The sequence below is a fragment of the Melozone crissalis genome, unplaced genomic scaffold (assembly GCF_028551555.1).
Source record: "Melozone crissalis strain CALT ecotype California unplaced genomic scaffold, PUWL_Pcris_2 ptg000042l_1, whole genome shotgun sequence".
Lineage (NCBI taxonomy): Eukaryota > Metazoa > Chordata > Aves > Passeriformes > Passerellidae > Melozone > Melozone crissalis.
Window position 1 is genome coordinate 64,135,001 of NW_026535820.1, and position 17,831 is coordinate 64,152,831.

The 17,831-nt window shown below is 35.7% G+C and overlaps 1 protein-coding gene across 2 annotated transcripts in view; it reads left to right on the top strand.

Annotated features, from left to right (window-relative positions):
• The window catches only part of ATP9B (ATPase phospholipid transporting 9B (putative)), a 155,875-nt gene that overhangs the window by 120,331 nt on the left and 17,713 nt on the right, over window positions 1–17,831 (top strand). For both annotated transcript variants that reach the window (XM_054284784.1, XM_054284786.1), the window contains exons 14-16: window positions 4,680–4,792; window positions 9,032–9,280; window positions 17,534–17,695. In XM_054284784.1, coding sequence (XP_054140759.1) covers window positions 4,680–4,792; window positions 9,032–9,280; window positions 17,534–17,695 — 524 coding nt within the window. The remainder of the gene's footprint in view (window positions 1–4,679; window positions 4,793–9,031; window positions 9,281–17,533; window positions 17,696–17,831) is intronic.

Here is a 17,831-nt window from a genome sequence, read left to right on the forward strand (position 1 = left end):
CATAACTACCCATGTGTTCAGCTAAAACAAACATGTAGTCTTCCAAGTGTAGTTATTTACTAATGAATGTACTTGTATTTGAGTTCTGTAATTAACATTTTAGTGGTATTTGGACCAAATGAGATACTTAACAGATATAGTCATTGAACAGATGCATACAGCAATGGGATTCTTGAATTTTTTGGAAAATCTGTGTATTAGAGGTCGGTGTATATGGACTTTTGTTAAATGTGCCTAATGTAATGTACTATTAGAATGTTACTCTTCAGTGTAAGCAACTAGAGAGAAGGAGTAATTAAAAAAATTGATGGAATAACATCTCCTTCCTTCACTTAGATGGATCTATAGTTATGCTCTGCCTCTTGGGATTTTTAGTACCACTAGGTTTGCAGGGTGAGTAGAGCAGACTAGAAATGAAATGTTTTGATTGAGACATCATACTGGAAGATTCTAGACTAAGGAATCCTTACTTTTTGTCTTCTGTTGGACTCCCATTCACCGAAAATACCCAGCGAGCATGATGTTGCTCTTACACTGCTGAATGCACAGGTATTGTGCTTGTGGGAGGCAGAAGGCACAGAGAAAATAGGTACTGCTCTTCACAGCATATTTTAGGAGTGGGACTCCCTAACTCAGTGCCCCTAAGTTACCTGTTACCTCTACTGTGACTCTCTGCCCGGGAAAGATGAGGTTTAGCTCAGCTCTCTTGGTCTTTGTCCTCATTCTCAATGGGTTGTACTAGGACTTCCTTGGTTTGAGGTTTCCTGTAGGTTGTGTTTATGGCATACTCACAAATGGAGCAGCTGAATGAGCAGACATATGCTATGAATGCTTACCATGAGTTTTTTTCATATTCTTGTTATATTATATGCCAGATTTTATTTTTCCCAGGGTTCATAGAAAAAAATATGTATCTCCAGATTGTTGTCAACAGTCTAATTATTAGACTGATTAGGCCTGATCTCCCTTAAAGTTTACATAGAAATGTGCACATTTACACTGACTTTTTATCTGTTTAAGCAAATAGCTCAAACAACGTGCTCAAATTATATGAAAAGTTACTCATCTCTTAATTTCTCACAAAGTTACTAATTTTTCTGCTGTACAAATTTTCTTGCTTTTTCTTGTTTTGGACTTTTTAGATTGCTGGTATTGGTCCAAATTGCTGGCTAGTAATACAGGATCAGAATGATCTGCATCTGCTTCTCAAAAAACAGCAACAAAAAAATCTCTGCTGCTCTGTGAATCACATCTGTTGCCACCCAAGGAATGATGCCTTCAGGACTTTTTCCTTAGAAATTAATTTCCTCTTTGCCTGCTTTACTCTGTGTTTAATGATACAATTGTAGGAAAGAAGGGACAAAAAAAGGCTCTTGGCTTCAATAAAGAACACACTAAATTTTTCTCCAGCAATTCTACACTAATTTTTTTGTCAGGCTATTTTCCTTGTGTGGTACCTGCATTCCAGAGCTAAGTTCAGGAATGTATAACAGTAGTAGTAGATGGTACGTTGACTAATGTGCTTTTTGGAAGCTTTTCTAAATTAAGCTGTTTTTTAAATCTAACAACTCTTCGTATTAGCAAAGTCCTGAAAGTGTGGAATTGATAACTATTTAAAAATATTATTAAAAATAGAAAGTTCCTCCACTGTTCTATAGTACTTACCACCTTGAGCAGACTGAAAAAGTTCAGTTTTGTGTTGTTTTTGTTGTTCAAAAAGTGGGCTGTATTAGAAAATCTGCCTCTAGATATTTGAAGAGTTTGCGTCTAGGGGCATAAAATACAAGATGTTGTTCTGTCATAGAGTATTAGTCATCAACTAAAACTAATTAGTTTTCGACTAAAATTTAAGACAGAACTGCTGTGAAGTTATAACATGACTGGTTGGCACCATGTAATGTATGGAACAAGTTGTTGGGAATGTTTCTGTCCCATTTTGGCATTTCATTAATTAGAAGAATTTAGAAGTTAATCTTAATTTGCACATGTGATGAAATATTATTTCCATGTGAAAGGCTGAAAAAGGTGTATTTTGTTAAGGTGGGGGTTTTTTCAGAATTTTTTGAGAATATTTTCATAACTTCAGCTACCCCTTTTGTCTAGCAACACATCAGGTTTATTATGGCTGCTCTTGAAAGTCTTACTCTAGTCTTGAGAAGCATAAGCAAACTGGAATTGTTGCTTCTTTTCTTTATTTTTGTTTTTGGTTAGTTGTCATAGATATTTCCTACTAACATAGCTGATAAAAAGGATTGTATTAGAGATGTGTAAGATGCAAGTATTGAATCAGGATTTCCAGCATGTTTATTTCCGTGTCTTTGTTGATTGTTTTTCCTCACCTGTTTTTCCTAAACCTTCTTCCCTGGCTCCTGTTGATTGCAAGATAGGAAAATTCATACTTTTCTATGCAGAAGCTTTTCTTCTCTGCTTGCTGAGAAAGAGGGGGTGGAACACAGAAATTTTCCAGCCATCTACCTTTCCCTCACCAAGCATGATATGGCGTTGGACTGATTTAGTGGTGTCAGAAGAAATAATCTTTCCATAGAATAATCATAGGGCTAATTTTGTTTCCTGCTCAGTTTTCCCAAGCAGCAATTACAGAAATAGTGGGAAGCAGGTTTGACAGTTGCCTGTTGTCTCACCTTTTGACTAGCATTTAGTTTCACAACTCCTAGAGAGAGATTTTTTAATTCAAAGGCTTGGCAAAGTCAAGGACAGTGAGAAGGTATTAGCACGCCTGGAAGGTTAGGAGGATGATAAAGATTGGCTTGAGTATTTCTTGCACTGAATATTTTTGCACAGTGTATGGGTTTTGGTTTTGCTTTCTTTTAGAAATGGAGATTTTAGTTTCTCGTATTTATTGGTGGAAATTTTTATGTTTCTCATGTGCAAACTGGAGATTTAATTTTTCTAGTCTTGAATTAAAGTACAAAATGTAATGAATTTTAATAAAAAGTCTCAATAAAAGCATAGCTTCTAAAAGCAGAAAAAGTGGATTTATGTGATTACTGTGAAACAAAATTTCATCTTCCCATGTATGGAAGTAACCAAAAATTTCCAATTTGCTAATTATAGAGAACTGGAACTTTGTCTTCCTGGGCTGTTTTCCAGCCTTGAGAATGTTCAGCTTCTCATGTAAATTTTTAATAATGTTATGCATATTTTGTAGAGAATTTATGCATTTCACATAAGCCTTATTTAAATTATTTTTTAAAATTCAAGTAATATAATTATAGAAAGAAAAATCCTCAGCAACATGTAAGGAAAAGCAAATGGGAAATGTAGTTTTTAATGGTAAAGGGAGAATTTGGAGCAAAAATCTTGCACTGGTAAAACAGAAAGAGTTTGATAGTGCAGTGTGGTGGTACAACAATGGAGATGAAGTGTCACTGTACAGGTATCACCAGGAAGTGGGAGTGGTAGACGTTTCACATGCATCTGGGAAAGACATGAGACTTTTACAGCCCTAATGAATCTTTGAAGATCTCTGATAGTTCTAGCCCTGATAAGAACATAAACTGTATGCTGACTGGCCAGACTGTTGTTTTGCAGACAACTATGGCATACCTCATCCTTTTAGTCTTTTCTTCTCCTGTTGCTTAGCATGTAGCTTTGGCATACTAGGATAAAGATGTGAAATAAAAATAGTTAAGCTAAATAAAATAATTATGAAGTATTTTATTCTGCAGTATTTATTTCCCGAGAATTTTCTTGTACTCCATTTAAAAAATATTGTAGAAGCTTCAAGAATGTCTACTCTGGTACTATGTTTGGTTTATTTTTTTATGATCAGACTTATGCATTTTAATGACACAAACCTGTCTGGTTAAATATAGGAATAGCTTTATACTATTATTATACTTGCTCTGCCTGAGTAGCCAGAGGGAAAAATTTTAGGAAGAGCCATAATCAAAATAATCTTTTGTGAGCTGACCATGGAAAGCTAGGCAGTAGTGACCCCTTTCTGCCTCACATACCCCATCAGGCAAGGCTGACACCCCCACCCCTCAATTAGAGGTTTTCCAAACCAGAGGATGTGACTGGTTGGCAGAGGTGGATGCAGTGTCAGTCTGGCTGACACTCTGTAGTTTCTTGCAAATGTGAAGTGAGCACAGAAAACACTAGTTTTGTTCATTCTGCCTTATTCTGCTTGGAGGCTCAATCTGTCAAATTTGGAAGTGATATTAGGTCTTAATGACTTAATCTAGATAACACTGACACTGAATGTGTCCAGTTGTCAGAATGTCTGCCTTGGTACATGAAGTGTAGAAAATTTGTAAAATTTGTATTCATTTTTGGGGTTTCCTGTAGGGTTTTTTTCCTTTAGATTTTCTGATACATGGTGCAAACTCTTGCACTGGCTTTTGAGAGTTAGCTCTATCTACATACTGCAAATTCAATTTTTTGTATAGAAAGAAAGGTTTTGTCTGTTCAAGTTTGTATATTTAGTTATTGGCAAAATCAGCTTGCAGGTGGTACCAGTGATTTCTTCCAGAATGACTAACCCTGATCTTTCTCCACAAACGTTCCTTTAATTTAAGTAAATTGATGCTAACTTGTGATTCATTCCTGCTTTCCAAAGGAAAGATTTTTTTTGGGGGGGGGAAGGGAGAGGAGGTGTCTGTGGCCATCTCGTAGTATTTTTCACTGCTTTGTGATACACTTCTCCTTTGTTACAGGAACACTTACACAGAATGAGATGATATTTAAGCGCCTCCACCTAGGTACTGTTTCCTATGGAACAGACACAATGGATGAAATACAGAGTCATATTATAAACTCTTATTCACAGGTATTTCATAAATCATTTACATTTCATATGGGGGGTGTAATGACATTGGAGCCTTGTTGTTAATAATTATGTCTGGAATTTGAGAAGCTATGAAAGTTGTTATGTCTAGGTATCTCTTAAGAAATATGATGGAAGGGAAAAAAATGAGTACGTAGATCTCTCCTGATTCCAAAGTTCCTCATAATGCCCACTTAAAGAGATTTACTTTTCTGTTCTTCACTAGCAGAAATTTGTGTTAACCTGTCTGTGCAGTACAATCTTTCTCCTGCCAAATCATCTAAGAGTAAGCTATTCATTACTGTGACTACAAATTATAAGGAAGTGTCCAGAACAACACTGGACACTGAACAGTAATTATATCTTTGAAGATACTCATCAAGAATATACATCAAAAAGCCACATTAATTGGTATAACCAAATGGTATAACAGTAGTGGTCAAAATAAAACTTACACAGATATATTTAAAAATACTTTTTTAAAAAAATTAAGATGATTTCAAACAGCATAAAACTGGCAGGGAGAAAGGGTGAGAAAATGGAAAACTCCATATTGCTTGAGATCAAATTGTTTCTGTGATGTATAAGAGTGCTTGGTCTGGAAAATGTACTAGAGGATTGTGACTGAGTGGGATTCTGCAAGCATTACTTAGATTTCCCATGTATGTAAACTGTTTGGCAAACCTTCCTACACACCTGATCCTTCTCTGAGATTAGGATGAACTTTGTGCTTTATTTTTTATTTCTATTCTTTGAAACAAAAAAAATAAGAAAATTTACAGAAGAGACAACAAATGAAAAGTTAACTGGTATTTCCGTGGTGTTTACAGTATGATAATAAAAATTTATATAATTTTTTCCCCTGTAGTTAACGTGAATAAACAAACATGATTTCCTGACCCAGTGTCCTGGTTGATGGCAAATTTGGGAGGAAACCTCTGAATGGGGTCTCTCTAGAAAGCAAATTCAAACAGCCCCTCCCCAACCACTGGTCCAGGAAAGAGTTCTTTGGAGAAGAGCAGAAAAAACTGTTTATTTAACAAGCCAAGTATGTACAAGTATAAATAAAATGAATAATACTAAACAATAAAACCTCTCACTGTTCTGAAGAGATGGCAAATTCAGAAAGTCCTTTTGTAATTCCAAGAGTCCTCTGTGGGTGTTTCTTGGCTCACTGAGTGTCTCTCAGTCCCTCTGGCACTGGAAAATGCCACGTCCCAGGCCCTGGTGGGCCATAGGCGTGACAACAGGGTGTTTTTCTGGGTTTTCAGTCCAAAGCAGTTCCCAGAAAAAGAAAAGCCACAGTCTAGAGAACTTCTTTGCCTCAGCTAGGTAAAAACTAACTAAAAGCAAAGGAGAGCTCTGTCCTGCTGTCTCTGTTGCAGACAACACAGTCCATGAGAAGGAATGAGGGGAGCAAGAGCAGTTTCTGATAACAAACTGAGCTGCTTCTCCCTCCCTTCGTTCTGAGAACCAGTCTTAAAGCTGCAGAACTTAATATGCAGCATAAGCAGAACAGACAACGGGGGATGCAAGCATCATAAAGTCACACTACAACACCAAGCTAAGTTTGTAGACTGACTTCCTTGTCTATGTTCTCATTTTCTCTCTTAGAAGAACTGTAGCATCAACAATTGATTGGAATATCTAGCTGTGCTGTGTTGTAAATGTGGTTCCCTTCTTATTTACATAAAATAAGAATAAAAGTTTAATTTAATACCACATTGGACCCGGTTAATACTTTGTAGCTTTTGGGAGGAGAGACAAGAGGGAAGACAGTGATGTAGTGTGTACATTTTAAGTTCACAACTTAAATTCTTAATTATTTTCTGTCTATACAATTCAACAAATCCCCTTCTTGAATTCTTTTCCTTGGATAAATCTATTTCAGCTTAATTTTTAGTAGGTATAGGTAGCCATGGATAGTAAGTGAGATACAATAATCATGCCTTGGAAATGGGAAATGGAGCTCTTTCACCTGGAGATCAGCTGTCCAGATTTGGTTCAGAATGTGTTAACTGAAATTACCTGCTACTCACTAAGTTTATAAAAACCACCGCAACCTGGCTTTCTTATAATGTGCCATTTGGGTGTTCACAGTAACAAGTGTAGCAATAAATGATATTAACTGACAGTCTTGAGCTGGCACACCTTGGTCTGAGTGAGTTTGACAGCTAAGCACCAAGCATGCTCACAAATACCAGTTTTATATTTTGCAGTTGAATATGCTGTCTGAAAAGAATTGGATTCCTGGAACAATTCCTGGAATTCTTACTACTGAGAGCTTTTACTAATTAACTGTAAAATTTAATGAGTGGCAACCATGGTTATGAGTTTTTAGTAACTGTAACATACTTAAAATAAGAAATGTGAGGGAAACTTTTCTTCTCAATTCTGGGAAAAAGATTTTCAAAATGTAGGTTTGCTATTAGTAGATGATGAAAAGAACTTTCTTGGAACGTCTTTTTTTTCAGCTTTATATAACACTACTCTGTGTTTAAATAATGCTTTATAAATAATGCTTTAATTGTGCTTATGTTAGTAGCAACTCATTAAAACAGAACAGTGATGGAGTCTCAGTAACCAACCAAGCAACTACTAAACAATTGTTTCAATCTGAAAAAGTATGGTGAGGTTTTTAATTTAATCCATGATAATAGAAGCTGCCGGTTAGCTAGGCAGTGGTTCTTGTGTGACATTGATTTTATCCCTTGTTTGTGTTCTGTTTTATTATTACAGTGGACCTACCAGACTATTGTCATCTTAATGTAACACACAAATCTATTATAACCTGATTATATTTCCCCACTGGAAGCATTTTGTGATAGAGGGCATAATCTTTAATGGAATTTGTGTGAAATTAAATTATACAAGCATCAATAAACATAACATAATTCAGAAGGAGTAAATCAGCTTAATTTATTTGTGACTGTAATGGCATCAGTGTTAGCAGAATGCAAATGCAGAGGTTTAAAGCAGTAGCTGAAAAGCAGTGCCAGATGAGCAGAAAGTTAAACCCTTTATTAGACAACACTGTAATTTGATGGGCAGAATGTTCACGGTTCAGCAGATTGCAGTCAGGAGGAAAAAAGCGTGGATTCTGAAAAGGTTTTCTGAGTTCCATTGGAGTGAACGGAAGAGCCCTGTGGTGGTACTGCTGATATATTTAATGTGCTGACTTTTAAACAAAAAAAAACAAAACCCAACCAGCAAAAACCAATAACCCCCCACACCTAAAAACCCAACTTATTTTAACTAATCATGAACACATAGTACTTTTGAGAGGAAGATTAGCTCTGTCATGTGCTCGAGCATTTGTGAAAGGTAACTTAAAACAGTGGTAGTTTATTGGTTATGCAACAGAAATACAGTCTTCAAGTATGTGTCAAACTGTTATTTTGCATGGTTATTTTACTAGATTATTGCATTCTTGTAAGGACAAAAAACATTTCAGCTGCGGCAAAAGAGTAAAACTGCATTAGTTCACAAATAATACAGAAATTGTGTAAGTTATAAAAAAAATCAGTAATATTGATATTTTAATTATTCCTAATATTTATACTTGACAATGTTCCTGCTTTTGTTCTTCTGATCTCCTCTTCTTCTGGTCTCTCCTGATTACCACAAATGTGGTCATCTTTTAAAATACTGAGATTTAGTTTTTTTTTTTTAAAAAAAAAAGGGGTTCTTTTCAGTTTAATAACAAAGGTGAAGAAGAACAACAAAATATCAAATTTTGGAATTTTGTCTCAGTGTTTCTGAACTCATCCACTTGGTGACTGGTTTAAATACTTTTTCTTAAAAGGAAGAGAAAAAATAATTCACTGGATGCAATAGACATGAAAGGACTATTGTGACAGATAATCGAAAAATGTAAAATCTGAAGTGAGGTAGCAGGGGTTTCTGCAGAATCTGATCAGCCGATTCAGCCTTTTTCCAACGTACTTGTTTTTATTTCATGTTTTTCAATAGTCTCCAGGCTCTGTTATTGAAATTTGACTACAAGTGCAAGGTGATGAGCCCATAGTTATGTATCATTTCTTTAAAAAAGGAGATGAGGCTTTTTATTTCTCACAAACTGAATGCGTTAACCATAGGTTAAATAAAAATAAATGGATGCTTACTAGCCTGATCACTTATCAACCTTTGTAAAAGGAACAGTCAGATATAGATGGATAAGTATTCATGTTTTGTTTCCAGTTTTGAACTTTGGTTCACTGTTCATTGCGTTGGCTCTTAAAGGTCCACTCTCAGAACAGTGGGAACAGTACAAGCTCCACACCATCCAGGAAGCCTCAATCATCGGCGCCCAAAGTGCGCAAGAGCGTCAGCAGCCGGATCCACGAGGCGGTGAAGGCCATCGCGCTCTGCCACAACGTCACCCCCGTGTACGAGTCCCGGGCCGGTGTGTCTGCAGAGACTGAGTATGCAGAAGTGGATCAGGACTTCAGCGATGAAAATCGAACTTACCAGGCTTCCAGCCCGGATGAGGTTGGTGTGCAAGGCTGAAAATACTTATTTATAACTCCTAAAGAATGGGGGAAACTGAGTAAAAAAGGGAAATGCTGTGAAAAAAAAGTGTTTTGAGCAGGGGTTTCTTTAAACCCCTATAGTATGTTACTGTAAGACACAAAATAACATGACACACACGCACTGCTGTTTTCAAAGTAAAAAGGAGACCTTTTAATTTCTAACTTTAACATTTTCAGATTTCTAAAAGTGACAGTAGATTAGAAGGCAAAAGTGCTGCCTCTCCAATGACACTAAACAGACTAACAGTCTATCAAATTTCTCTTCTTCTATAAAAGAATACAAAACAATAGGTTATTTACAAAAAGTGTGTGAAAAAGTTCATTACAAGAATGTAAACATCAAAAAGCTTATAAAATCTTAAAAAATCAAAACAACATTAGTAGTAATCTATTTTTATATTTTTAAGCTTAGGAAAGATCTACTGGTTCTGACGCCTTGCTGTATAAAAGTGTTTTCAGTTTTTGACTTAAAGACCTATGAAGTCAGTGCTTCGGGGTCAATATTGCATTGAGGATTGCAATTAAAGATTTATGATTTTTTATTATTATTCTCAAAACATTAATCCATGTGTGAATCAAAGTATGCTACTAAATGGAATATGAAGCTGTTCTGAATGATGGACAACCTGGTACATTAGTTAGAGATGCTACCAGATACTGGAACGTACAGATTCCTAACAGGATAAAACAACAAACTAACAAAACCCTCAGAAAGAAACAAGCAAAAAAAACCCATCGAAGCTTGAATACTTCTGTAGAAAAGTTTTTGAGCTTCAAACTCTAGGCAGCTTCATAATCTTTAGGATTCTTTCAAAATTGCATCAAGTGTAGCAGAAATTTAAATTCCATTTCAATAAAAACATGCCTTTGAGTTTTATTGAAATCCAAATTAAAAAAAAACCCAGTGCTTTCATTGGATTTGTGTTATTGTTCTGAATAATCCTATTTTGGTCCCTAAATTGATAGCCTAAAATTCAATCTAAAAAGATACTAGAAGAGAGAGGCAAAGCTCATGTTGCAAGATACTGGAAAGAGTTTACTTTATAATAATGTGTATAGTTGATATAGTAAAATGGAGAAATAGACTATTTTGAGGTTGGTTTGAAAGTGAGCAGGTTGAGAAGAATCTTTGTTTTAAAGAATTTCTAGCATTTTCTGAAGGTACTGTTTTTGTTGTAACCCCAGTAGCTTAGTCATAAATAAAATAAGGTTTTTGTAAGATATGAAGAAGGAATTACGTACCTGAAAGCCTGAATATTTCTCTAGCTGTGCAAGTTGATCTCATACAAGTTAATGTTTCTTTCACAAACTTCATCCTGCTACATAGTGTATTATTCAACTATACATTTGGTTTTGATGTCTAATATGTCACCATATGTAATGCTAACAAAACTTAAGCAGTTCATACTGCAGGCTATCATTGCTAAACAAAGGTTTTTAGGAATGCAAGAAATAAAATTAAATCTCTCTTTATGTAGTAACAAGATAGCAGACATTACATACCTTTCAGATGCCATAAACACAGTTAATAGTGTCAGAGGATTGTAAAATATAAAGAGGCTGGTTCTCCGTGACTAAAAAATGGCAGTCAGAACAGTTTTAAAAATAAAACGCTTTATTCTTAAATAAAGAAGTAGAACTCGAGATGCTGATCTTTGGCTAAAATCAGTAATCCATAATACGGTATGTGGTGTTATACAGTATGAGCTGATCCACATTATGAATTGAGAATCCTGGAAGGGCATTTGTTTATGCCAGAAGGGTGTTTGTTTATGATATATATTTGTATAATGTTTGACTTGTATTATACACAAGTGAACAAATTTTCATCTGCACATGCATTCATATTTACTTAATGTTTCAGTTTAATGAGCCTGTGAGGTACTACTGAGTATAATGAATGACTGCATGAGCAAGGATCTGACTAGGAAGATATGATGACAACTATAAATTAAGTAAATATTCTGCTTTAATAGCCAAAGGTATTACTAAATCAGGTGAAGAGATGTGCATTTGAGAGAGACTATGTGAGTGTTTTCTCCCGCTTGCTCCTCTCTCCCTGTGGGCTTTTGTGTATTTGTTCAGTTGTTTGAAAGCTGAAAATGCTACCATGAAGAGCAATTCTCCTCCCATATTTACTAAAGAAAGCAGCTGTAAGACTCAAGAATTATACAAGCGCTGCCCTGGGAAGACAGTAGGGAATTGGACCTTGGAAAGATGAAAGGAAGGAAAGGAAAGTTGATAAAGTGCTAATATAATAGATCTGGGACTCAGGGTGGAAAAGGAGGTAGAAGAAGAAATCAACAACAAAGAAACTGTTCATGCTGCAAGGGAGATAATGCACAGATACTGTTTTAATAATGATTTTTTTATCATTTCAACTCATACATTAAAACTATATGGCAGTGAGATGAAATGTTTCCATTCTAAAACAGGCTTAAATTTCATTTTTTTTCTCAAAGATAATGCTTGAAACACTAGTAAAATTATCATATTGAACAAATATGCTTTTATGTAATGAGAAATTGATGTTAAATGGAGTCTTGTAAAAAGATGAAGCTACAAAAAGCATGTAAACAGCATAAAAATTGCAGCATGACAGAAAAAAGCCTTAGAGTTGAAAGACTAGCAGGTCTTTATCATAATTTTTTTAAGACTTCTATTGATGCAATGTTTGCAAATCACTGGAGCCTAAGGAAAATAATGTAAATGGTTCATTATTTAGCTTATTGAACTTTCCTGCAGTTAGGTTGACGGATGATGCCAATGTTTCCCAATCACCAAAGTACCATTTTAAAAGCATTTTTTATTGAATAAAGTGCTTTGAATATTGCACCCTGGAGCTTTATTTAGGGAAATGGTTCAATTGATGTTTTCTGTTTAACCTCAACACTGACCTATCACAACATACTTGGTTAATAAGCAACATTATCATTTAATAGACTTAACCGGTTTTATGCATTGTACTTTCTCCACATTGCAACTCTGTTCTCTTAGATTTCGTTTATGGATCTGGCTTGATTGCAGTCTTTTGGAACAAGATGTTATTTGCATAGTTGTGTGTTGCATTATATAATATTGCATGATCACACCATAGGATGTAAAGAGCAGAGAACAGTATGTAAGTATAAACTATTCTTCCATGTAGGAAGGTATAAGAAACAGCTCAGCAATATGCTGACTACACTGCACACTTAATTAATGGACTTGAGGAACTCTTTTGAAATTCCTCACATCTGTGCATATATGTGTGCATCCATATAGAGATATAATATGACCATAACAAAGTATGCACATTTAGAAGTAGGTACATTCATCATAAAAGATGTATTTATTCATTGTTAGAGTAACCTGAGATAAGTAACTGATTTTGTATTCATAATGCAAATCCTACTCATGCCAGGCTCTTTGTTTCTTATGATAAGTGATCAATATTTCATTTTCTCTGAAAGAGTGGAAAGTTTCATTTGTCTGTCACTTGTCCTCTACAGCTGTAGCATAGCAAACAATAAACATTCACTGAGAACCCACTGTATGGAAAAAAAAAAAAAAAAACTAAAAGGAAAAAAAGCCATACCAAAACTCAACTTCGATTTTGCCATCATAGGTGTGGGTTCAGCTCATCTGTAGAAAGCCAGCTACCTTAATGTAATGAACAATCATGAAAGGATATAAGCTAAGTAGGCAAAGTGATAGAGTTCAAAGGTCAGAGACCCAAGCAATTCAGGGCATGCTATGAACAGGAGCCTTTGAAGACCTTTGCTCCCCTTAGTCAGAAAAGGTTGATCAGTCATGATTTTTAATGACTGCTTACTCTCATAAACCAGCCATTTATTGGTTATGCTTTGTCCTGCACTGTTATAGTCTCAAGCATTTCTAATTCCAGGATCTTGAATATTTAAATACTACCTTGAAGTGTGGTCAGTTATTTAATTCCAGCGTTTCTGTCCAGAGACAACAGAGTTGCTAAAATTAATTACAAGGATACAAAGCCAATCATTTAAAAACAGACAGGGAAATTATATGCCCTTAGTGAAGCAGCTTTTGTGTTTACAAAAGTGAAGCTGTAATGTATGAGGCATGTTGTATTGTTTAATTCATTTTATTGTGTGTGCTTATTGAAGCAAGACTAATTGTGTTGTTTTGTCAATGTATTGTGAAAAGCAAATCACTCAGTAGCATAAAACCATCACTTGAGTGACCTTCGAGACCCACAAAGAATAACTACTCCATAGCTTGTCTTGAATATTGATTGGTAGTTTTTTCACATGATCAAGCTGTATTTTTAAGTTAATAATTTTATTTTAATTATGAAGGGTTTTTTATGAAAAGTGATGGACTGCAAATGTTAGTTTGCATAAAATGGTTGTTTATAAATACAAACAAACCAAACCACTGATTGGAAACAGATATGAGTTGTTGAACAGTCCCAATGGAAACTGTTGGAAACACTCAGGCAGTGGAGAAAGGATAGCTCACTGCTTCTTTTGTTTCCAAAGCAATAGCCTTAACTTAAAAATACCCCACTTACAATGTCTGTACAACTTATATGACAGTTTGATTTTGAAAGCAGTTCCTATTGTCTGAAGTGATGCTCTTAAATACTCTGAAAGGAATACAAGTGGGTTACATGAGAATTCTTCTAAGCAGCAAAACTGGCTAACAAAATTCCCATATCTAGTCCTTCTTTTTTGCCCTACAAATTGCTCCCTCGTATATGCTAAAAACATTGAAGGCTTTATTAATGCAGATTCTTTTTTGGTTAAAGTGGCCAGGTTCACAGCAGGGCTCCAGGAAAGATGTGAGTACAACTATGGTGCAACTCCTAAACTGGTCCCTGTGAGGTAGAGAACTGCCAACTGCAGCCACGAGGCAGTGGGACTTTTTCTTAAACTAATGTTAGCTCAGAAAATAATATTGTACATTGAAAGTGACAATTATTTGTTCATAAACTGTTTTGAGCAACAAGTACTGTAAATGTTGAGCAGTTCAATATTTCTGCTAGGGAGCAGAAATGATAGCCTGGGCCATAAGGAAAGAAAAGCAGGAGGTGGGTATGATAGCCAGGCTGCTGGAGGTTGTGGCCTTAGTGATGAGGTGTACACCCCACAGGATCCAAGTATGGTGAACAGAGCATGTCCTGTGATGGAAACCTGCAGTCAAGAGTATTATTGTACAGGTCAACCCTAACCCAGTGCAAAAGGTATGTGTGGTTTGATTTGATTCCATAAATGAACATTTCTAAAAAAAATGGGATGATAGTGTCCCCAAAACATGGACATGAATGGTGCTTTTGAAGTTTCACCTCTTTGTGCCCTTCTGGAAATGCACTCATTCCTCAGGTGACTGAGTTAGACACACTCCTACTGCGAGAAGCTGCTTCTAACTCTTGAGCTGCTACTGCTCTAGGTGATGTTGTGGGTTGCACAGTTACTGCTTAATTTGGGAGAGTTTCCTTATGAAATCTCTGAATTTGAGTGGAAATCTGTGCCCTGGTAATTGAAGAGTTTGCTGTTTGGATCTGTGAACTGTAGAAGCTCAGAATGTTGGGTGGCCTTTAGTGGGGAGACTGCTGACAGAAGCAGCCAGAGTTCAAGAGTGGGCATGTGGTAAATGGAAGCATCTGAAAGATTTAGGGTAAGAGCACTAGGTGGTATTTCTCACTAGTTTGCATCAGATCTATTGCATTTCTGTTTCACAATGCAATTATTTGCTCCTTTCTTTCCTAATTTGGAAGTTGCATCTTTGACATTGTCATGTGAGAGGTGAATGGTCATCTTTACCCTTGGGGTTGCTACTTAGGAGGAGGAAAATCAGCAAGTTAGCAACCACAAATCTCTCTTTGCCTCCATATGCATTACTTGCCCTAGGAACATCACACTGCATACAGTGAACAGTGGGTTCACTGCATACCTGTGTCTCAGTAATGGGAAGACCATTTACCCACCAACATGCTTATGTCTCCCAGGCAGCCAGTTTCCCTAGAAGGGAAGCTTTGTGATAAGCCACAGAAGATCCATAAAACATTCAAATAAGTCCCTAATCTGGACTCAGGAAACTTGACACATTTCGTCTGTGTTTGTGTGTCAGCAAATTAACGATTATCTGCAAATAAATATTAACATTGCAATGGATTATTTTAGAACAAAGTGGTAGCATCACTATCAAAGCCTTTTATGCTTGTCCAGCCTTTAATTGCTTTATCTGCCTTCATCCAATATGTCGAGCTCTGTAGAAGCCACAGCTGCTGCATTTTCCTGGTATTCTAGGAGTTCTTGATTTAGGTACACTATGTTGCAGGACCATTTTAATGTAAAGGTTCTGAAATGTATTGAAGAGAAGAGAATGTGTTTGTAGAGGGGGAACCTCAAGAAGAGAGACTAGCCTAAGAATCTTTTTTCTGAACTCTCTATAGCCAGCCTTTTAGTATATGTGTATTTGTTAGGATTTACAATGTAGATGTTAATTTGTGAAATACTTGTTGAGAAAAAAATTTTGACATTCCAAAAGCTTCAGGTATTTCAATGGAAAGATCTGGCTGTATTGTTTTAGGTGCTGCTCTGATTCATTCTGAGTGATGGGAGTCAAACTCGTCTTTCTCTCAAGTTTTTCAGTGTCCTTGTAGGCATCTGTCTGACTCTTGAGCCTTATTGACTGTTTCTTGTATGGTATTTGCCCTGATCAATTTAAAAGAAAAAATAAATATGCAGTTGTGTATAGGCCAGGTATAAGAATACAAAATGACTGTGCTGCAAAATGCTAATTTAAATGGTATGTGAAGCCAAGCATAAATATAATAAACAGATCTGAGTCACCAAATATGGAACACTTTAGTCCTAGCTGCAAAGGGACACAAATGAGATGACAGGGTTTTAGTAGAAAGATGCAATTTACAGGTCAGAATGTAATAGTAACCCTTCACTGTGAAAATTGAAAATTAACCTTGGAAGTACTGGATCTTTTACAGCTTATAAGCTACTTCTAGTAAAGAAGAAAAGTTTGTAAAAAGGCTTCCTGCAGTTTTCAAGAATTTAAAATGATCCTTTTCAAAGTGTGCTCTATTCTTTTCCATTACTGCATCTCACTGTATTTTCATCTGGTGATGCCTACACAGATGGCATTACTAGGGTTTTTTACAGGTTCACACAGGATTTTATTCCAATTTTAAATTTTCTTAGAAGCTGAGGTGTTTTATTTGCTTTGTGTGAAATTCTTAGTGACCATCATGTCCGTTGAACTTACCTAGGAAATTTTCTACTTGCATGTTTTTTATCAGAGTGCTTGATGGGTTTGTTTTTCCTCTTGCCTGAGATTAACAGCAGAGCCTATTAATCCATAAAAATCCAGGATCCATAAAAATCATGTGAACTTCATTATAGTTAACTTACCAGTGATTTAAAAAGCTGGTTTCCAGTAAAGATTAACCTTTGGAAAACTAAAAGCAGATTGAGGAGAAGTTTTCTTTAACCAGAAAAAAATGAGATATGGAATGTGTCTTGTATACAAAACAGTAAAATCAGTAAAACAGTTTTCCTAAAATATTAATTTTTTGAAGGAATAAATCAGATGGTGGTGGTGGGAGATATTTAAAGTATAATATAGAAAAATGTTGTAAGGTTGGTTTCCATCTAATTTGATGTCAGAAGTCATATTACTGTTGAAACAAAGTATTGATATTATGCAAGGGAGTAAAGTAAACTAAAAATAAGGTCCTTTGCTTTCCTATTTATTACCAATTAAATTGTCTCATCTTGCATGTAACTGTAGATTTACCAAAATATTTTATATTGAAATTCTCCCAAAGAGTTTTACTTACATAATGGTCTTGTTAATATAGAAATCGTCTTCTCATTTTGCAAAATTTCTACTTGATGTCCTTGATTTATTCTTGAATATATGTGGGTATTTATTAGAATAGTTATTTCTAAACAATATATTGAGAGTACCTCATTTTCAGCAATAAGCTGAAGAAGGTTTTATATTCTTCATAAGAAATTTTTATAAGCTCTTCAAGGGACACACATAATTTGATGTGTTAATATTTTCTACTCAGTCTGCTGCTGTTCCGTTGTTTTTTTCCTTAGATTCTTGGAAGAGTTTATACTTTCACCCTAGCAACAGTTCTTTGGTTTTAACTTATGTAACAGTGTCACATTTAAATAATTTAAATATGTCTCTTTTTTCTTTCTTTTTTTTTTCCTTTGTTCTTTAGGTAGCTCTGGTGCAGTGGACAGAGAGTGTGGGTCTCACTCTGGTTAACAGGGATCTGACCTCAATGCAGCTGAAGACCCCTGGTGGGCACATCCTCACATATTATATCCTGCAGATCTTCCCCTTCACTTCTGAGAGCAAGCGCATGGGCATCATAGTTAGGGTAATTTGGGGCATTTTCTGGGTGCTTGGTTTAATTTTTTAAAAATGCTGGCAGATCAGACTGATTCACTCCTTCTGCAACAGACAATACCACAGCAATTAATTGATTACATTTGCCTGTGTGTGGATTCACTGAC